Source organism: Anomaloglossus baeobatrachus, chromosome 12, assembly GCF_048569485.1.
Source record: "Anomaloglossus baeobatrachus isolate aAnoBae1 chromosome 12, aAnoBae1.hap1, whole genome shotgun sequence".
Taxonomy (NCBI): domain Eukaryota; kingdom Metazoa; phylum Chordata; class Amphibia; order Anura; family Aromobatidae; genus Anomaloglossus; species Anomaloglossus baeobatrachus.
The window spans coordinates 21,470,924-21,493,188 of NC_134364.1; the positions used below are offsets into that span (position 1 = coordinate 21,470,924).

Consider the following 22,265-nt stretch of genomic DNA (forward strand, 5'->3'; position numbering starts at 1 on the left):
TAGGATTATTTATTCTTTACAAATAAAACTTTATTCTTCAATCTCAAGGGTTAATAATTTATTTTATATAAAGATTATTACACATCGGGAGCGGCGAGATCTCCAGGAGAGAAAGTACGGAGTCTGGATGTCGTGTGTCCTGGAATCAGCGGTGTCGGTGGTCACAAAGAATAGCCTATTGTTTGCTTCCAGCATCACCCATTAACCTATTCCAATTCCTGTAGAATAGCCTATTGTTTGCTTCCAGCATCGCCCATTAACCTATTTCAATTCCTGTAGAATAGCCTATTGGTTGCTTCCAGCATCGCCCATTAACCTATTCCAATTCCTGTAGAATAGCCTATTGTTTGCTTCCAGCATCGCCCATTAACCTATTCCAATTCCTGTAGAATAGCCTATTGGTTGCTTCCAGCATCTCCCAATAACCTATTCCAATTCCTGTAGAATAGCCTATTGTTTGCTTCCAGCATCGCCCATTAACCTATTCCAATTCCTGTAGAATAGCCTATTGTTTGCTTCCAGCATCGCCCATTAACCTATTCCAATTCCTGTAGAATAGCCTATTGTTTGCTTCCAGCATCGCCCATTAACCTATTTCAATTTCTGTAGAATAGCCTATTGTTTGCTTCCAGCATCGCCCATTAACCTATTCCAATTCCTGGAGATGGTATACTATGGGATTTGTAGAATTTATCAATGAAAAATTTTCAGAAGTGGGGCAGATTTGGGACCAGACCATTAGACCAGTGAGATTTGGGGGGGTGGTGGATACTGCCCTTTGTTTTTTGAAGATACTACCAGTCCAGTGAGGAAGACAAAAAATCTAAAAAGTATATATGATAGGATGGAGACAATTAAGCGAGATTCTATCCATTTTATCCATCGTTACATAGGAAGACGTATCCGACAGACCAGGAGACAAGCCGAGGACCTGCGTTTCATCCAGACTACCCATCTATTCCATACAGGGCCGGACCATCACATGGCGGCCTCTTGGTATCATCACCTGGGGGAATATAAAGATTGGGCAGAGTGAACTGATATGCCCAATCGCTTGTTGTCATCATAGTCCCACTTCTTAGGCGCCGTCCCTGTGCCACGACTGATCTTCACCACTCCCATAAGAATGGATGGAGCAATACTGCGCCTGATCCACCTCCGCTCCCCCCAGTAGTGAGATCAGAGGGGTCCCGGCAGTCAGGCAGCTAATCTCGATCCCAGGGATTGGGTATAACGTCCCAATTTGGGAATATCCTTCCATGGAGGTATAATGGTGGTGATCGGGGCAGAGGGAGACACCAGAAATGGGCAAAGAGAAGGGGCTCTGGGGAAGTCATTCCCCACATATTAAAACGGGGGTATCTGTCTGAGTGCCCATTGCCCACACAAACCGATGACAGGGGTGCCAATGGGTTGCCATGGCAGTGAGGATCCTGCTATTGCCGCCATCTTGGTACTCCCAGTCCCAGCCACCCATAGGCTTCATAGTATACTGTAAATTAAAAAAAATCTGAAAAATTAGAAAAGGTTATGGTTTTTCAATTGAAGAGCACAAGTGAAAATGGTTTTTAATTGCACATTGCAGCATTGAGAGCGGCAGGAGTCCGGCCGCACACGTGACCCCTGGTGTAATTCCGCCTCCCACCACACGGGGCGCTGTGACATTCCGCTTCCACTCACGCGGGGCTGCGGCGCTCTGGGTGCTGCAGGCAGGGGGTGTGGCTTCTCGTCTCCTCCTAAGTCTCCTCCCCCGGCGGCCATGGCCCTTCCCGGCATTCCCTATGAGCAGCGGCTTCTCATCATGGCGGACCCGCGGGAGAAGGCGCTGCAAGACTACAGGAAGAAGCTGCTGGAGCACAAGGAGATAGACGGCCGCCTGAAGGAGCGTGAGTGACGGGGGCAGGAGCCGGCGGGGAACGGAGCGGCTGAGGAGCCGGGGAATCGCTCCTGACCTGCCGGACGCAGAGTCGCTTTGTCATGCCGGCCTGCAGCGCCGGCTCCGGGGGCTGACGAGGCCTCTACGGCGGCCGGAGGCGACCACATAGGAACTCCACCCGGCGGGGACGAGGCGGGGAAACCGGAGAGCGGCGGTGAAACCTGGAGAAGCCGGGAGCGGCGGGGGAAGCCGGACTGCAGGAGCCGACACCTGTACCGCCGGCCCCCATATATAATACATCTTCCCGTATATAATATACACTCGGCAATTATATCCCCCCCAGATATAACATACACCTCACACAGATATAGCACAGCTTGGTGTATAATATACTTCATAAATTGATATACCCCTGTATTGTATATATGCCTCGTATGGATATGCCCCCCTGTATATAATGTACACCTCGCACGGATATGCCCCCCCCGTATATAATGTACACCTCGCACGGATATGCCCCCCCCGTATATAATGTACACCTCGCACGGATATGCCCCCCCCGTATATAATGTACACCTCGCACGGATATGCCCCCCCCGTATATAATGTACACCTCGCACGGATATGCCGCCCCCCGTATATAATGTACACCTCGCACGGATATGCCCCTCCCGTATATAATGTACACCTCGCACGTATATGCCCCCCCGTATATAATGTACACCTCGCACGGATATGCCCCCCCCCGTATATAATGTACACCTCGCACGGATATGCCCCCCCCGTATATAATGTACACCTCGCACGGATATGCCGCCCCCCGTATATAATGTACACCTCGCACGGATATGCCCCCCCCGTATATAATGTACACCTCGCACGGATATGCCCCCCCCCGTATATAATGTACACCTCGCACGGATATGCCGCCCCCCGTATATAATGTACACCTCGCACGGATATGCCCCTCCCGTATATAATGTACACCTCGCACGTATATGCCCCCCCGTATATAATGTACACCTCGCACGGATATGCCCCCCCCCGTATATAATGTACACCTCGCACGGATATGCCCCCCCCGTATATAATGTACACCTCGCACGGATATGCCGCCCCCCGTATATAATGTACACCTCGCACGGATATGCCCCCCCCGTATATAATGTACACCTCGCACGGATATGCCGCCCCCCGTATATAATGTACACCTCGCACGGATATGCCGCCCCCCCGTATATAATGTACACCTCGCACGGATATGCCCCTCCCGTATATAATGTACACCTCGCACGTATATGCCCCCCCGTATATAATGTACACCTCGCACGGATATGCCCCCCCGTATATAATGTACGCCTGGCACGGATATGCCCCCCCCGTATATAATGTACGCCTGGCACGGATATGCCCCCCCCCCGTATATAATGTACGCCTGGCACGGATATGCCCCCCCCCCGTATATAATGTATGCCTGGCACGGATATGCCCCCCCCCCGTATATAATGTACGCCTGGCACGGATATGCCCCCCCCCCCGTATATAATGTACGCCTGGCACGGATATGCCCCCCCCCCCCCCCCGTATATAATGTACGCCTGGCACGGATATGCCCCCCCCCCGTATATAATGTACGCCTGGCACGGATATGCCCCCCCCCGTATATAATGTACGCCTGGCAGGGATATGCCCCCCGTATATAATGTACGCCTGGCACGGATATGCCCCCCCCCCCCCCGTATATAATGTACGCCTGGCACGGATATGCCCCCCCCCCCCGTATATAATGTACGCCTGGCACGGATATGCCCCCCCCGTATATAATGTACGCCTGGCACGGATATGCCCCCCCCCCGTATATAATGTACGCCTGGCACGGATATGCCCCCCCCCCGTATATAATGTACGCCTGGCACGGATATGCCCCCCCCGTATATAATGTACGCCTCGCACGGGTATATCCCTTCTTCCCCATATATAGTATACACCTCTCACAGACAAACACCCCCACACTGTATATCATATACATCTCTCATGGGTATACCCCCTGTATATGACATACACCTTGCACCGATTAATCCCACCCCCTGTCTTCGTATATGACATACACCTCACATAGATATATATATACTCCCTGTTATTTTACCACTGAGTTGTCACTATTTGAGTTCTTTATTAAATCCTATTTTCTACATTAATGTTTTTTTTTTTCATTTTTTCTTAGTAAGGGAACAATTAAAGGAGCTTACTAAGCAGTATGAGAAATCCGAGAACGACCTGAAGGCTCTGCAGAGTGTGGGGCAGGTAAGGGTCTGCCGCTGTATGTCTGCTAGAAAGAAGCAATCTTCCTGCTTATGAGTCTGGGGGCGGGGCCTACTCAGTGATTGACAGCTGTCAATTGGTATAAGCTCATACAAACAAAGCTGCCTGGTTGCGGCCATGGGCTGCCTGGTTGCGGCCATGGGCTGCCTGGTTGCGGCCATGGGCTGCCCACCACTGGTCTCCTGAGGCCCCTGTGAGCTGCTGTACGGTGTCCTCCTGCCGCGCTCCTCTGGATCAGCCGCCATGTGACAGATTCTTGTGCAGATGAAGCTTTGCTGTGATGCATCGATCAGTGCTCCCCGCCCCCCCCCCCTATAAGAAGGTGTCTTCCCAAATCTACCTCCCATGATAGTTTATTTACATTGTCGAAAAACCTCCTTTTTGTGTCCTGTATGAATAACAATAATGTTAGTGTCTGGTTATTTTCAGATTGTCGGGGAAGTTCTCAAGCAGCTGACAGAAGAGAAGTGTAAGTGTTTTGGGATTTTCTCAGGGGCTGTCTATATCTCCATCCGGGTCCAGCGCTTTACGTTTTCCTTCCTTTTGGGGGAATAAAACGATTGCCGCACCTCAGATTTGAAGTTATAGTTTTATTGGATCAAAAAATTCAGATGTTACATTTGATCTCGGTTATTTGCTTTCAGTTATTGTCAAAGCTACAAACGGGCCAAGATATGTTGTCGGATGTCGTCGGCAGGTAAGTCTGTATATTAGCGTTGTGTTATGTATATTAGACCCCCGCTTGCATATACGGGCAGTAATGTTTGCATAAAGTGCCACCTGCAGCAGGCAGAGAATTGTGATTTTGGGCTGGGGGCTTCGTCATTCTCTTGTGTTGATTAGAAGACTCATCCGCTTTAGTTGCTGTCATTTAATATTACATGAATGGGTGTTTGCATAAGTTGCCAAATCCCAAATTGTATTTTTCTTTTTTTGCAGCTGGACAAAAGCAAACTGAAGCCGGGAACAAGAGTAGCTTTAGATATGACCACGCTCACTATTATGCGGTAAGTTTTAGGAAAGTTTCTTACAGGGTCTGATCTGCAGGAAACATATTATAGAGCAGCCCTGAAATATTGGGGTACATTGGCCTTTCACTGTCTGCCTTAATAAAAGATCTTCTTTGATTTGCACTTTTTCTTCCCATTGTCTCCCCTGCCCTTAGTTACTTGCCTCGAGAGGTGGATCCCCTTGTGTATAATATGTCTCATGAGGACCCAGGCAATGTGTCCTATTCCGAAATTGGAGGTCTTTCCGAGCAGATCCGAGAGCTCCGGGAGGTGTGTATGAATTACTACATCGCTGTGGTCATACATGGAGGGGTATATCCATTTGAGGTGCATGTCGTATACTGTGTTTATTCTCGTGAGCGCTTTCATTGCACAGGTGATTGAGCTCCCGCTCACTAATCCAGAGCTCTTCCAGCGTGTAGGAATAATCCCTCCTAAAGGCTGCCTGCTGTACGGCCCTCCAGGTACGTGCAATGTAAATAGAATGTACCATGATTTGCGCAGTATATGTGCGCTTTAACCCTTCAGCCCCAGAGCGTTTTCCGTTTTTGTTTGTTTTTTTGCTCCCCTTCTTCCGAGAGCCATAACTTTTTTTTTTTTTTATTTTTTTATTTTTCTGTCAATCTTGCCACATAATGGCTTGTTTTTTGCGGGACAAGTTGTACTTTTAAATGAAACAATAAGTTTTACCATATAGTGTACTGGAAAACAGCAAAAAATATTCCAAGTGTGGAAAAACTGCAAAAAAGTGTGGTGGCACAATAGTTTTTGGGATGTTTTATTCACCGTGTTCACTATATGGTAAAACTGATGTATCTATGTGATGCTTGAGGTCGGTGCGAGTTTGTAGACACCAAACATGTATAGGTTTACTTGTATCTAAGTGGTAAAAAAAAAATTCACAAGATTGTCCAATAAAAGTGGCGCACGTTTTGCGCCATTTTTCGAAACCTGTAGCATTCTCATTTTTTGGGCTCTATGGATCAGTGATTGCTTATTTTTTGCGTCTTGAGCTGACGTTTCTAATGGTACTATTTTTATGCAGATGCTACGTTTTGATCGCCTGTTATTGCATTTTGCGCAAAACTTGCTGCGACCAAAAAACATAATTTTGGTGTTTGGATTTTTTTTGCGGTTACGCCGTTTACTGATCAGATTGATTTTATTTTGATCGGGCATTTCTGAACGCGACGATACAAATGTGTATTTATTTTTTTAACCCTTTAATTTTCAATGGGGCGAAAGGGGGGTGATTTGAACTTTTAGGGGTTTTTTTTGTTTTTTTTTTTTACTTGTCTTCCTAGGGGGCTATAGCGATCAGCAATCCGATCGATCGCTCTGCCCTATCTGCTGATCACAGCTACACAGCTGTAAACAGCCGATATGATCACTTTCTGATTCATTTGGCTCCGGGCTGAGTGAAACCGAAAGTGACTCATGATAGCTACAGGCGTCCTCACATGACCCTGTGCTACCATGGCAACCACCGAAAGTCACGTGATCACTTACGTGACTTCCGGTGGGGGGGGGCGGCGGTAAGTAAAAGTAATGGCCGCGTGCATATACATCTCGCTGCCAGACATTGGCAGCTAGATGTAAGGGGTTAAATGTTGCGAGTGGAGGTGATTCCACTCGTAACATGCAGGCGCACATGTCAGCTGTTGAAAACAGCTGATATGTGCGCGGATCGCCGCAACCTGCCCGGGGGCGGGGCTTAACCTCACGCTCCATGACTGATAAATCCGTCCTTGGTCGTGAAGGGATTAAATGAGATTTCCCACTGACAAAGTTCATTTTAATCAATGGCTCTTGGAATAATAAACTCCACAATTAGATATTTAAAAAAGGAAAAAAAAAAACGCAAACTGTGTCCCGGTGCTGAGATCTTATACATGTGCCCCCTGCTATGTGCTGTGTAATAGCTGTGCGTGACTTTCAGACCATGTCACTGTACGGTGAAACACGGCCATTACACAGCACATAGCCAGTGCACATATATAAGATTATCAGTACAGGGACGTTTTTTTGCTAAAAGATTCAATTGTGGAAATTACACTATTGACAAAAAGTTAGGGATATTTGACTTTCAGTGATCCTACAATGCCCTCTGACCTTTTCAGATGACCTTAATGTGACCTCTGATCTGCTGAATGCACATGTCCAACTGTTCAATGTTTCTGTACTTTTTATTACACCATTTGCTGTTCTCTACCAAGGAGCTTAATGGCAAAATTCACCACAGGTGTTTGATCCTTGAATTACCCAATATATTTTGGGATTCAATTGGAATTGGTATTATACCGTCGTCCTCATCGTGCGGTTCACATTTTGATATCCTGAGACCAAGACGACACTTAACAATTGATCAGCCGTACTGCGCCATTGTGAGACTTAAAGTAGGAGGTTCTCAGACAGAAGTGTCCACTGAGCTTAGAGAGTGTCACCCGCAGAGAGATGATGGAAGCGTCACAGGCAGAGAAGTGCACGTCCTTTGGTCACATCCCTCACTGATGACCGCTTCATTGTGAACAATGCTTTTCAGTACTGGATAACGAAGGCCACAACTCCAGGCACATTTAAGGGAGATGAGGCCTCCAGGTGTCATGTCAGACAACTCAAAACCATTTACATCAGCGTGGACTGCGTGCTAGATGACTTTCAAGGTACCTAACCTCACCACCAGGCAGAGGCGTCATCTACACTGGGCGAGGGGCCAGTGTTCTCCAGTGCTGTTCACGGATGAGTCGATTCATGCTGAGCAGAAATTATGGCCACCAACGACGTTGGAGACATCAAGGAGAGCGCTATGGCTCAGCCACTGTGGTCACCAGACAACCCTTTGGTGGTGGTAGTGTGGGCCGGTGTCTAGTCAGTAGAGAACGGCCCTACACTGTGTACGATAGGCAGCCCCTACTACTGGAATAACATCATTACTTCAGTCGTGCATCTGCATGAACAACACCGACCTAATGTCATTTTTTTGAACAGCACTGATGCAGATCATGGAGGTCGCATCATTAGGGAATGGCTGCTGGTGACTGCGGGACCTCAAATGGAGCGGCTGCACTTTTTTTCCCAGACCTGAATCCCATAGAAAACCTATGGGATCAGCTGAGTCGCAGTGTAGAGTCCATAACTCTGTACCCCAGAACCTAAATGACCTTAGGGACACCCTTCAAGAGGAGTGGGATGCCATGCCTCAGCAGACAATGACTCAACTGGTGACCTTCACATCGGCATGGACTGCATGCTAGTCAACTTCCAAGGGTAACTGATCACACCACCAGGCACAGGCGTCCTCTACGCTGGACGAGGGACCAGTAGTTTCATTCTGAGCAGAAATGATGGCCACCATTGATGTTAAGGACATCAAGGAGAGCACTATACATCAGCCACTGTTGTCACCAGATGAACTTTTGGTGGTGGTGGTGATACAGGGTGGGCCGATGTGTCTCGTCAGTAGAGTACGGCCCTACACTGTGTGAATTCCCTACTACTGGAATAACCCTGATTACTCCAGTCATCGTGTCTCTGCATGAACAACACCGGCCTTATTTAATTTTCATGGCAACAATGCTCCAGCTCATCGAGGCCTCATCATTAGGGAACGGCGGCTGGAAACTGGGTACCTCAAATGGAGCGACTGCACTTTCTCCAGAGCCTAACCATAGAAACCTCTGTACCCCAGAATCTCGATCACCTGAGGGCAGCTCTTCAAGAAGAGTGGGATGCCGGCCTCCGCAGACGACAACTCCACCGGTGACCAGCAGGAGGCGTAGTTCTCAGCTGTAATTGATGCTCAAGGCCACATGACAAGTTATTGAGACCGTGACATTTTTTTGGGGGGAGTCGGGGGGCATACACACCACTGGTGTTGGCTTTTGTTTCAATAAATTGTTTGCGGTGAGGAAATCCCCATTGCTGCTTCTGCTTAAATCCCCCACTTTCATGATAAAATATCACGGTAGAGGGAACTTTATAAGTTTTCCATAAATTTCTCCCAAAAAACAAATATCCGTAATTTTTTGCGAGTAGGGCAAGATCCATTCCTTGATAGATTCCAAGATCTATTAAATAAAATCAACTTGAAAGGGTTTTCCCAAGAACAGTTTTACTTTGTGTAAATCGAGCATTGATCACTTCTGCATCTGGAGGCATCAGTGCTGATGGAGTCAGGTCTATAGATACCAATCGTGCAATCCTCATTCACCCGTGCGGTTACAATGTGTAAGGATCGTGCACGTGTCCCCGTAGACCTCTGTGGACACCTGCCCATCACCTCCTGATGCAGAAGTGAGCAATGCCAGAGAACCCATTAGCCATTGCTAATTTGATGGAATTGACATTGGAGCCTGGTTTGTAGGGTGATGATGATTAGCACTGGTACAATTTGCTGCCATCATCTGATATTATATCCCATTTCTTCCATCTCCAGGTACTGGAAAAACCCTCCTAGCTCGAGCTGTTGCCAGTCAGCTGGATTGCAATTTCTTGAAGGTACGTACAGTGTAATTTCCTCTCGTGAGTTATTACCCTATTATCCATTAGTATATGCGGCAGCATCTGCTTATTCCAGCTGACCATACCATTAGCGAGTCACTAGATTGATGCCATCACATCCTCCGGCAGCAGAAGTCGGACAGTGGCTGCGTTATTGCAGCCAGACACGTCTTACTATTTAATGCTGTGATGTTTCGGAGAAAGGTTTGCCAGCCGTGATCTAGTCCGGTGCAGCCTCTGGATGGCGCTTTTGTGCCCTGATCCCATGTGTACACGGTGAGAGACCTGAGAATGGTCTGAAGCGGGAAGAAGCTGGTCAGGGCTGCACCGGATTAGGCTACTTTCACACTTGCGTTGAACGGCATCCATTATGTTGTGTGACGGTTGCAATGGATGCGTTGCATATAATGGCACAACAGATGCAACGGATCGTACAAAACGGAAAGTTGTTGTTGTTTTTTTTTCTTCTTTACAGTTTTACTGGCACTGGCAGCAGACTATTGTGAACGATCAGCCGATCACCCAGCTTCTGGGTGCTCAGCGGAGATCTCTGACCTGCCGCCGGCCGGGCGCTCTGACCTGCCGCCGGCCGGGCGCTCTGACCTGCCGCCGGCCGGGCGCTCTGACCTGCCGCCGGCCGGGCGCTCTGACCTGCCGCCGGCCGGGCGCTCTGACCTGCCGCCGGCCGGGCGCTCTGACCTGCCGCCGGCCGGGCGCTCTGACCTGCCGCCGGCCGGGCGCTCTGACCTGCCGCCGGCCGGGCGCTCTGACCTGCCGCCGGCCGGGCGCTCTGACCTGCCGCCGGCCGGGCGCTCTGACCTGCCGCCGGCCGGGCGCTCTGACCTGCCGCCGGCCGGGCGCTCTGACCTGCCGCCGGCCGGGCGCTCTGACCTGCCGCCGGCCGGGCGCTCTGACCTGCCGCCGGCCGGGCGCTCTGACCTGCCGCCGGCCGGGCGCTCTGACCTGCCGCCGGCCGGGCGCTCTGACCTGCCGCCGGCCGGGCGCTCTGACCTGCCGCCGGCCGGGCGCTCTGACCTGCCGCCGGCCGGGCGCTCTGACCTGCCGCCGGCCGGGCGCTCTGACCTGCCGCCGGCCGGGCGCTCTGACCTGCCGCCGGCCGGGCGCTCTGACCTGCCGCCGGCCGGGCGCTCTGACCTGCCGCCGGCCGGGCGCTCTGACCTGCCGCCGGCCGGGCGCTCTGACCTGCCGCCGGCCGGGCGCTCTGACCTGCCGCCGGCCGGGCGCTCTGACCTGCCGCCGGCCGGGCGCTCTGACCTGCCGCCGGCCGGGCGCTCTGACCTGCCGCCGGCCGGGCGCTCTGACCTGCCGCCGGCCGGGCGCTCTGACCTGCCGCCGGCCGGGCGCTCTGACCTGCCGCCGGCCGGGCGCTCTGACCTGCCGCCGGCCGGGCGCTCTGACCTGCCGCCGGCCGGGCGCTCTGACCTGCCGCCGGCCGGGCGCTCTGACCTGCCGCCGGCCGGGCGCTCTGACCTGCCGCCGGCCGGGCGCTCTGACCTGCCGCCGGCCGGGCGCTCTGACCTGCCGCCGGCCGGGCGCTCTGACCTGCCGCCGGCCGGGCGCTCTGACCTGCCGCCGGCCGGGCGCTCTGACCTGCCGCCGGCCGGGCGCTCTGACCTGCCGCCGGCCGGGCGCTCTGCTGAACGTTCAGCCACCGAGAGACAAAATAAAGTTTCTTCGGCGCTCCATTGGGAGACCCAGACGATTGGGTGTATAGCTACTGCCTCCGGAGGCCACACAAAGCATTACACTAAAAAGTGTAAGGCCCCTCCCCTTCTGGCTATACACCCCCAGTGGGATCACTGGCTCACCAGTTTTCTGCTTTGTGCGAAGGAGGTCAGACATCCACGCATAGCTCCACTGTTTAGTCAGCAGTAGCTGCTGACTATATCGGATGGAAGAAAAGAGGGCCCATATAGGGCCCCCAGCATGCTCCCTTCTCACCCCGCTGGTGGTTTGTAAGGTTGAGGTACCTATTGCTGGTACGGCGACTGGAGCCCACATGCTGTTTTCCTTCCACATCCCCCTGAGGGGCTCTGAGGAAGTGGGATCTTACCGGCCCCAAAGCCCTGAGGCCGGGCTCCATCCACAGACCCATTGAACCTGCTGGATACGGAGCTGGGTACCGTTCAGGGACATGGCCCTGCACCATTCAGGTACTCTGTGTCCCCGTACACACAGGCACAGCACACTCCAGACTTGCTGGGTGTGCTAGTGCGCCGGGGACAGTAAAGGGTTACAGTCACTGCAGCCTAGCTGAGTGACTTTATGTATTGGGAACTACCGCGCCGGACGCTCCGGGAGCGGCGGCGCGGCTGGGACTTGTAGTGCGCCGGGGACTTAGCGCCGACCGCGCTTTTACGGCGGCGGCGCTTATAAATCCAGTCCCCGGCTTTTGCGGCCTAGCTCCGCTTCGTTCCCGCCCCCACCCTGTCAATCAGGGTAGGGGAGAGACGCTGTACAATCAGCAGCGCCGAGGGCTGGAGCCTTATTTACATGCTCCAGCCCTCTCACTGGACACTGTGGGACGCCGGTTTCCCGCTCTGACTTGGGGGCACGCCCACGGCCCGCCCCTACTCACACGAGCTGGAGAAGGACGCCGGCAGCCATTCCTGCAGTCCGAGCTGAGAGATCGGACTCTGGGCAACCAGGCACAGGACTAGGGCGACCACACACCCGCTTATAGGCGGGCGGTAAGCGGCACCTGAAGTGCTGACCCCACTAAATACCGCAGTTGTCCATTTGTATTTTATGCTTACACTGCATAGGTCGCTATTTTTGGCTATATGCCCTCTTAGATGGCGACACATCAGCAGCAGGAAAGCAGGGGTGCTAAGGCACAGGCTTTCCATGCTGCTTGTATTGCATGTACTGAAGTGTTCATGTGTATTTATGCTTGTATGCTATACACTGCACTGTACGGTCGCTAGTCTGGGCTATTTTCGCCTAGAATGACTAGACTACAGCAGCAGAAAAGCAAGGGTGCTGAGGCACAGGTTTTTTTCTATGCTGCTTGTATTGCAGGGGTTGCAGTGTTCATTTGTACTTATGCTTGTATGCTATACATTGCACTGTATGGTCGCTATTCTGGGCTATATTCCCCTAGATGGCTAGTCTACAGCAGCAGAAAAGCAGGGGTGCCAAGGCACAGGCTTTCTATGCTGCTTGTATTGCAGGGGTTGCAGTGTTCATTTGTACTTTATGCTTGTATGCTATACATTGCACTGTACGGTCGCCATTCTTGGCTCTATATCCTAGATGGCTAGCCGGCAGCAGCATATAAGCAACACAGGCTTTCAATGCTGTTTTTTACTGCATGTGATACTGTTCCACGGCACTGAACCCCATTGTGTGCAATGCTCCCCTGTAGCACTTGGTCAGCCGGGGTCTCTACTAGACGTGGCCAAAGGAACCACCTGTCAACCCTGTCCAAGGACAGGGATGGAGTTGCAATGGGATAGAGACTTGCAGTCCGGACAGGCCATGGGCAATCTGGATCATTGCTCCCTGGCCACCCTCATTTGGAATAAAATCGGTGCTCCGGGGGGGTCCCAGGAGGCTCTCTGTATGATGAGGCAGACGTAGCTCATCAGGACTTTGATCCTCACACCGCTCTCAATCCGGATACACCGGATGGTGACGCCATAAGGAATGATCCTATAGCGTCCATCAATGGAATGTTGGATCTTTCTCCCTCAGCTCCCCCAGCGGAGGAGTCAGCTTCACAGCAGGAGAAGTCCCATTTCAGTAACTCAAACGTATATTGAGTATTTTTCTGGCCACGCTGACTTCAGAGAAGCAGTCCAGGAACACCACGCTTACCAGATAAGCGTTTTCTCCAAACGTATTAAGGATACACGTTATCCTTTTCCCCCTGACGTGGTCAAGCGCGGGACCCAGGGCCCAAAGGTGGATTCTCCAATCTCCAGGCTTGCGGCTAGAGCATAGTTGCAGTGGAGATGGGACTTCACTTAAAGATGCTTGACAGATGGACTCTGGTTGAAATCTGTCTATGAGGCTATCGGCGTGTCGGTTGCTCCGGCATTTACAGCCGTATGGGCACCCTAAGCTTTTCAGCTGTTCTTGCACAGCTGGTCTTGAGCATATGTACATTTGTGCCGCAGGGGCGTCCGTAACCTCGCAATGTCTGCATTGCGACTTACCCTATTAATGCTGTCCTGGAAGGACAGTCGAGGTTTCGGTCCTTCCCAAGCTCGGGCAGGTCCCAATTGTCCTCGTCCAAAAGAGCTGAAAAGCCTCAGAGGGGCTCAGCTTCCGGGGGCTCAACCACGCCCAAGGAAGGCAGCCGGAGGAACCGCTACCAAGGCGGTCTCCTCATGACTCTCAGCTCTCTCATCTCTCCGCATCCGCGGTTGATGGCAGACTCGCTCGCCTTTGGCGACATTTAGCTGCCACAGGTCACAGACCGGTGGGTGAGGGACATTGTGCCCACGTGCACAGGACAGAGTTCTGTTCTCGTCCTCCGACTCGATTCTTCAGAACGTCCCCACCTCCCCACCGAGCCGATGCTCTTCTGCAGGCAGAAGGAGTGGTAATCCCTGTTCCTCTTCAGGAACAAGACACGGTTTTCCTCCAATCTGGTTGTGGTGCCAAAAAAGGATGGCTCTTTCCGTTCCGTTCTGGACCCAAAACTGCTCAACAAGCACGTGGAGGCCAGGCGGTTCCGGATGAAACCCTCCGCTCCGTCATTGCCTCAATGTCTCAAGGAAATTTCCTAGCATCAATAGACATCAAATATGCTTATCTCCACGTGCCGATTGCTACAGAGCACCAACGTTTTCTACGTTTTGTGATAGGAGGCGAACATCTCCAGTTCGTAGCTCTGCCATTTCGTCTGGCGACAGCCCCACGGGTGTTCACCAAGGTCATGGCGGCAGTGGTAGCAGTCTTGCACTCACAGGGACACTCTGTGATCCCTTACTTGGACGATCTACTTGTCAAGGCACCCTCTCAAGAGGCATGCCAACTCAGCCTGAATGTTGCGCTGGAGACTCTCCAGACGTTCGGGTGGATCATCAACTTCTCAAAGTCAAACCTGTCACCGACCCAATCACTAACGTATCTTGGCATGGAGTTTCATACCCTCTCAGCGCTAGTGAAGCTTCCGCTGGACAAGCAGCGGTCACTACAGACCGGGGTGCAGACTCTCCGTCACGGTCAGTCGCACTCCTTAAGACGCCTCATGCACTTTCCTCGGGAAGATGGTGGCGGCAATGGAGGCGGTTCCGTTTGCGCAGTTTCATCTGCGTCCTCTTATTGGGACATTCTCCGCCAATGGGACGGGAAGTCAACATCCCTGAACAGGAAAGTATCCCTTTCACAGACGGCCAAGGACTCTCTGCAATGGTGGCTTCTTCCCACCTCATTATCACAGGGAAGATCCTTCCTACCACCGTCTTGGGCGGTAGTCACGACAGACGCGAGTCTGTCAGGGTGGGGAGCAGTGTTTCTCCACCACAGGGCTCAGGGTACGTGGACTCAGCAGGAGTCCACCCTTCAGATCAATGTTCTGGAAATCAGAGCAGTGTATCTTGCCCTACTAGCCTTCCAACAGTGGCTGGAAGGGAAGCAGATCCGAATTCAATCGGACAACTCCACAGCGGTGGCATACATCAATCACCAAGGGGGGACACGCAGTCGGCAAGCCTTCCAGGAAGTCCGGCGGATTATGATGTGGGTGGAAGCCACGGCCTCCACCGTATCCGCAGTTCACATCCCCGGCGTAGAAAACTGGGAAGCAGACTTCCTCAGCCGCCAGGGCATGGACGCAGGGGAATGGTCCCTTCACCCGGACGTGTTTCAGGAAATCTGTAGCCGCTGGGGAAGGCCGGACGTCGACCTAATGGCGTCCAGGCACAACAACAAGGTCCCAACCTTCATAGCACGGTCCCGCGATCACAGAGCTCTGGCGGCAGACGCCTTAGTGCAAGATTGGTCGCAGTTCCGGCTCCCTTATGTGTTTCCACCTCTGGCACTCTTGCCCAGAGTGCTACGCAAAGATCAGATCCGACTGCAGCCGCGTCATACTCGTCGCCCCAGACTGGCCAAGGAGGGCGTGGTATCCGGATCTGTGGCATCTCACGGTCGGCCAACCGTGAGCACTACCAGACCGACCAGACTTACTGTCCCAAGGGCCGTTTTTCCATCGGAATTCTGCGGCCCTGAACCTGACTGTGTGGCCATTGAGTCCTGGATCCTAGGGTCTTCAGGATTATCCCAAGGGGTCGTTGCCACCATGAGATAGGCTAGGAAGCCCACGTCCGCTAAGATCTACCACAGAACGTGGAGGATATTCTTATCCTGGTGCTCTGCTCAGGGAGTGTCTCCCTGGCCATTTGCATTGCCTACCTTTCTTTCTTTCCTGCAATCTGGGTTAGAAAAAGGTTTGTCGCTCGGCTCCCTTAAAGGGCAAGTCTCGGCGCTATCCGTCTTTTTTCAAAAGCGTCTAGCACGGCTTCCTAAGGTGCGCACGTTCCTGCAGGGGGTTTGTCATATTGTACCCCCGGACAAGCGGCCGTTAGATCCATGGGATCTGAACAGGGTACTAGTTGCCCTCCAGAAGCCGCCCTTCGAGCCTCTGAGGGAGGTTTCACTTTCTAGACTATCACAGAAAGTGGCTTTTCTGGTAGCGATCACATCTCTTCGGAGAGTGTCTGAGCTAGCAGCGCTGTCTTCCAAGGCTCCCTTCCTGGTCTTCCACCAGGACAAGGTAGTGCTGCGCCCCATTCAGGAGTTTCTCCCGAAGGTGGTATCCTCTTTTCATCTTAATCAGGATATCTCTTTGCCTTCGTTTTGTCCTCATGCAGTTCATCGGTATGAGAAGAATTTACATTTGTTAGATCTGGTGAGAGCACTCAGAATCTACATTTCCCGCACGGCGCCCCTGCGCCGTTCGGATGCACTCTTTGTCCTTGTCGCTGGTAAGCGCAAAGGGTCGCAGGCTTCTAAGGCCACCCTGGCTCGATGGATCAAAGAACCAATTCTTGAAGCCTACCGTTCTGCTGGGCTTCCGGTTCCATCAGGGCTGAAGGCCCATTCTAACAGAGCCGTGGGTGCGTCCTGGGCATTGCGACACCAGGCTACGGCTCAACAGGTGTGCCAGGCAGCTACCTGGTCGAGTCTGCACACTTTCACCAAACATTATCAGGTGCATACCTATGCTTCGGCGGACGCCAGCCTAGGTAGAAGAGTCCTGCAGGCGGCAGTTGCCTCCCCGTAGGGGAGGGCTGTCTTCGCAGCTCTAACATGAGGTATTTCTTTACCCACCCAGGGACAGCTTTTGGACGTCCCAATCGTCTGGGTCTCCCAATGGAGCGCCGAAGAAGAAGGGAATTTTGTTACTTACCGTAAATTCCTTTTCTTCTAGCTCCTATTGGGAGACCCAGCACCCGCCCTGTTGTCCTTTGGGATTTTTGGGTTTTTTCGGGTACACATGTTGTTCATGTTGAACGGTTTTTCAGTTCTCCGATGTTACTCGGAGTGAATTTGTTTAACCAAGTTATTGGCTTTCCTCCTTCTTGCTTTTGCACTAAAACTGGTGAGCCAGTGATCCCACTGGGGGTGTATAGCCAGAAGGGGAGGGGCCTTACACTTTTTAGTGTAATGCTTTGTGTGGCCTCCGGAGGCAGTAGCTATACACCCAATCGTCTGGGTCTCCCAATAGGAGCTAGAAGAAAAGGAATTTACGGTAAGTAACAAAATTCCCTTCTTCTGTGATTAAAAAATAAAAAAAAATCAGCATGTGCAGTGAAAATAGAGGATTCTGCCACTCAAAAAACTTTACATGCTGCGCTCCTTCCACCCGGCGGAAGCAACGCAGCGTCGGCCAGCGGAAGCAACGCAGGTACTTTTGGCACAATCCATCATCCATACAAGTCTATGGGAAACAGCGGAATCCGTTAATGGATTTTGCTGTTTTCCAAAAGGGTGGATTGTGACTGAAGGTAATTAACACAAGTGTGAAAGTACCCTTAGTCAAGTCTCTTGCTGAAGTTACCACTTTTTTTTTTAACTTGGAAACGCAGCGGCCCATCAGAGTAACAGAACCTGGCTGCAATCCCCCAGGCTCCGATACATGTGGCCTTTGGTTTTGGCAGCAAAAATCTAGTCATAGGTTCCCCTTCATGCTTTTTTGGTTTTTGTTTTTTCTTTTAGGTTGTGTCTAGTTCTATTGTAGATAAATACATTGGTGAGAGCGCCCGGCTCATCAGAGAAATGTTCAACTACGCCCGGGACCACCAGCCGTGCATTATCTTCATGGATGAAATTGATGCCATAGGTAAGAGCTCTGAATAATCGGGACGTTAGCAGGGGGTGCATGTACTCGCTCTAGTGAGATGGGAAGGACATTAATGATGACCTGGGATTAAGTAACATCTCATCTCAAAGCTTTGTTCTGGTGGCTCAGTGGTTAGCACTGAAGTCTTGCAGCGCTGGGGTCCTGGGTTCGAATCCCACTAAGGACATTATCTGCAAGGAGTTTGTATGTTCTCCCCGTGTTTGCGTGGGTTTCCTCCCACACTCCAAAGACCTACAGATAGGGAATTTAGATTGTGAGCCCCAATGGGGACGGTGTTCCTGATGTAAAGCGCTGTGGAATATGTTAGCACTATATAAAAAAAATAAAGATTTATTTTTATTTTTTAATTTCTAGGTGGTCGGCGGTTTTCTGAGGGAACTTCAGCAGATCGTGAGATTCAGAGAACTCTAATGGAGGTACGCCGTAATACACGGAGGGTATCTGAAGCAATGCAAATTCATGGGGGGGTGATGCCGTAATCCAGTGTATTTGACCCACCTGTTTGGTTTTGTTTTTTTTACAGTTGTTGAATCAAATGGACGGTTTTGACACTCTGCACAGAGTGAAAATGATCATGGCCACTAACAGACCAGACACGTTGGACCCGGCCTTGTTGCGCCCGGGTAGACTTGACCGTAAAATTCGTAAGTTTTTTTTTTTTTGTAATTTACAAAAAAATATATATTTTAACTATTATAATATATAATTATTATTTTCTTTGTCGCTCCATTGGGAGACCCAGACAATTGGGTGTATAGCTTCTGCCTCCGGAGGCCACACAAAGTATTACACTTTTTAAAGTGTAACCCCTCCCCTCTGCTATACACCCTCCCGTGCATCACGGGCTCATCAGTTCTTATGCTTTGTGCGAAGGAGGCACACATGCACGCAAGCTCCACAATTTAGTCAGCAGCAGCTGCTGACTATATCGGATGGAAGAAAAGAGGGCCCATAACAGGGCCCCCGGCATGCTCCCTTCTCACCCCACTCTGGTCGGCGGTGCTGTTAAGGTTGAGGTACCCATTGCGGGTACATAGGCAGGAGCCACATGCTGTTTTCCTTCCCCATCCCTTAGGGGCTCTGGGTGAAGTGGGATCCTAACCGGTCACCAGGCACTGGGACCGTGCTCCCTCCGCAGCCCCTGGGGGAATCTGCTGGACAGGAGACCGGGTATCGTCAGGGACAAGGCCCTGCTCCTCTGAGGTACTCTGTGTCCCCTTGGGGACGGCGCATAGAGCGCCTGTGTTATGGACGCTGCAGCACTGCTGGGTGTGTTAGTGCGCCGGGACTACCACGCTGACCGCGCTTGTTTGCCGGCCGCGCTTATAACTTTACTCCCCGGCTTTTGCGGCCTAGTACCGCATACTCCCGCCCCCGGGCCTGCCAGTCAGGGGGAAGGGCGGGACGGTCGGTCTAACGCCGACATTGAGAGCTGGAGCACACTTGGCTGTCCTCCGCCCTCCTCACTAAGCACTCTACGGCACAGATCCCCGCACAGGTACTCAGTGTCCCCTTGGGGACGGTGCATGGAGCACCTTGGCCTCAGATTTGGCAGTGACTGCGGGGTTGGTACGGGACTAGCGCGCCGACCGCGCCTGCCTGCCTGCTGGCCGCGGTGTTTAACTTTAGCCCCCGGCTTTTGCGGCCTAGTGCCTTAAACTCCCGCCCCCGGCCCTGCCAGTCAGGGGGAAGGGCGGGACGGTCAGTCTGAGGCCGACAGTGAGGGCTGGAGCACACTCTGCTGTCCTCCGCCCCCCTCACGTTTCACTCGGGGCACCAGATTCCCGCACTTTTGGGGTTACGCCCACGGCTCCCCCCTCCACTGTAAACGCCGACAGCCATGTTTTTAAGCAGCAACTGCTTGAGCGGTCGGTACGCCAGGGGGCTTCTTCTCGGTGCTGGGCCCCCTAGAGTGCTGAACTGTATATATAAATATATAATGTTTGTATGCATTTTCACAGTTCGGCTGTACATATGTATCCCTCAGTGATCACTGTGAGCATTGCTCGGGCCATGTGGCACTCGCTCAGCCGGAGCCGGGGGCACTGGTTGAGCTCCGCCGGCGTCCCCTGTCCAGGCGGCAGGGACAGAGTTGCAGCTTTGGCTGAGAAACTCAGTGAAAATGACTCAATCCATGGCTCAGGCTATGGACAAATGGTCTGCTAAGATACTAGGAGCTTGCAGTCCAGACCGGCCCCTTACACAGGCCCCGGGCACTGCGGGATCGCCCCCAGGCCTCTCACGGTCTGCGACGAAGCGTGCTCCTGGGGTGGCCTCTAGTTATTACGTGGTGGACTCCGGCACGAACCGCAGTCCCAGACCGGCTAAGCGGCCTTGCTTAGAATCTTCCCCGACTTCATCAAGGGTCTCAGCTTAGACTCTATAGAGGATGAGGCGGAGGTCGCAACCCAGGACTCTGTCCGGACGTGGCTCTCAAAGCTTCAGAGATGCTGTCCAGAAGCACAGGGCTTTCCCGGACAAGCGTTTTTACTAAACGCCTTATAACACACGTTTTCTTCAGCGCTCTATTGGGAGACCCAGACGATTGGGGTATAGCTACTGCCCTCTGGAGGCCACACAAAGCACTACATTAAAAGTGCAAGGCCCCTCCCCCTCTGGCTATACCCCCCCGTGGCATCACGGGTTCTCCAGTTTTAGCTTTGTGTGCGAAGGAGGTCAGACATTCCATGCATAGCTCCACAGATTTTAGTCAGCAGTAGCTGCTGACTATGTCGGATGGAAGAAAAGAGGACACATATAGTGTTCCCAGCATGCTCCCTTCTCACCCCTGGATGGTGTTGTAAGGTTGAGGTACCTATTGCTGGTACAGGGCTGGAGCCTGACATGCTGTTTTCCTTCCACATCCCCTTGTAGGGCTCTGTGGAAGTGGGATCCTGCCGGCCTCTCAGCTCTGATGCCGGGCTCCATCCACAGACCCATTAGAACCTGATGGAGACGGAGCAGGAGTACGATCAGGGACAGGCCCTGCATCATACAGGTACTCTGTGTCCCCGGCAGGCACAGACACACTCCGGGCTGGCTGGGTGTTGTAGTGCGCCGGGGACCGCAACGTGGAGTTGGTGTCCCTACAGATTACTGGGGGATTGTTTGTGTTTGGGAACGCAGCGCCGACCCCCTCTGGACCGGGCGGCGCTGCTGTGACTTGTGGTGCGCCGGGGATCCGCCGGCCGCGCTTTTACGGCGGCGGCGGTTATAAATTTAGTCCCCGGCTTTTTGGGCCTAGGACGCCGGCAGCTCCGTTTCGTTCCCGCCCCCACCCTGTCACTCAGGGTAGGGGAGAGACGCTGTTCGCAAGCAGCGACGAGGGCTGGAGCCTGATTTACATGCTCCAGCCCTCTCACTAGGCACAGAGGGAAGCAGGTTCCCGCTCTTGGCCAGGAACGCCCAGGGCCCGCCCCCCTTCCTCTCTCGAGACGCCGGCAGCCATTACATGCATGCCTGGCTGGAGGAAGGACGCAAGGCTCTGGGAGACCTGGACTAGGGGCTATCTGGCGACCACACACCCGCTTTTTAAGCGGGCGGTAAGCGATTTTTCTGTGCTGGTCCCTCTAGTGCCTCACTGTGTATCAGTGTACTGGGTACAGTTATATAGATATTGTATTTCTTGCACTGTGAGGTGCGCTTCTGGCTGCATATCCCAGATCGCTCTGTGGAAGCAGCAACATGTCATCCTCAAAACGCAAGGCGGCCAAGGCAAAAAGGGCTGTGTACACTGCGTGTGCTGCATGTGGGGCTAATCTACCAGCAGGCTCCGATGACCCCCATTGTGTGCAATGCTCCGACCCGGTGCTGCTTCGCCAGCCGGAGTCAGGAGAGGTAGTCACCCAGGCTGAGACGCTTGTAAGTTCTGCCCCGGTGACAGGGACGGACTTTGCAGTTTTTGCAGATAATATGTCTGTATCTATGGCAAAAATCCTTGAGACCTTGCAATCTATGCATGGGTCTCAGTCTCTGGACACGGCGAGGCCTCTGTCCTCAGGTCCCCCTTACTTGGAATGTATCCAGCCCACAGGGGGGTCCCCGGCTTCACAGGCCGAGGATTATGACTCAGATGATGGCCCCAGCCACCCTAAGCGAGCTCGCTGGGAAAGACCCTCGACGTCTTCACACTGCTCAGGGTCTCAGCGCAATCAGTCTCCCTGTGATGTGTCTGATGAGAGTGATCAGGAATCCATTCCTGGAACCCCTCTCAACCTGG

The 22,265-nt window shown here is 52.6% G+C and overlaps 1 protein-coding gene across 1 annotated transcript in view; it reads left to right on the forward strand.

Annotated features, from left to right (window-relative positions):
- The first annotated feature begins 1,744 nt into the window (after positions 1-1,744).
- PSMC6 (proteasome 26S subunit, ATPase 6) overlaps positions 1,745-22,265 on the forward strand; it is a 36,705-nt gene continuing 16,184 nt past the window's right edge. Inside the window, exons 1-11 of the mRNA XM_075329673.1 lie at positions 1,745-1,886; positions 4,101-4,180; positions 4,628-4,667; positions 4,843-4,895; positions 5,138-5,205; positions 5,364-5,478; positions 5,585-5,672; positions 9,644-9,705; positions 17,902-18,025; positions 18,401-18,462; positions 18,570-18,690. Of these exons, the coding sequence (XP_075185788.1) occupies positions 1,760-1,886; positions 4,101-4,180; positions 4,628-4,667; positions 4,843-4,895; positions 5,138-5,205; positions 5,364-5,478; positions 5,585-5,672; positions 9,644-9,705; positions 17,902-18,025; positions 18,401-18,462; positions 18,570-18,690 (940 nt within the window). The 5' untranslated portion in view covers positions 1,745-1,759. The remainder of the gene's footprint in view (positions 1,887-4,100; positions 4,181-4,627; positions 4,668-4,842; positions 4,896-5,137; positions 5,206-5,363; positions 5,479-5,584; positions 5,673-9,643; positions 9,706-17,901; positions 18,026-18,400; positions 18,463-18,569; positions 18,691-22,265) is intronic.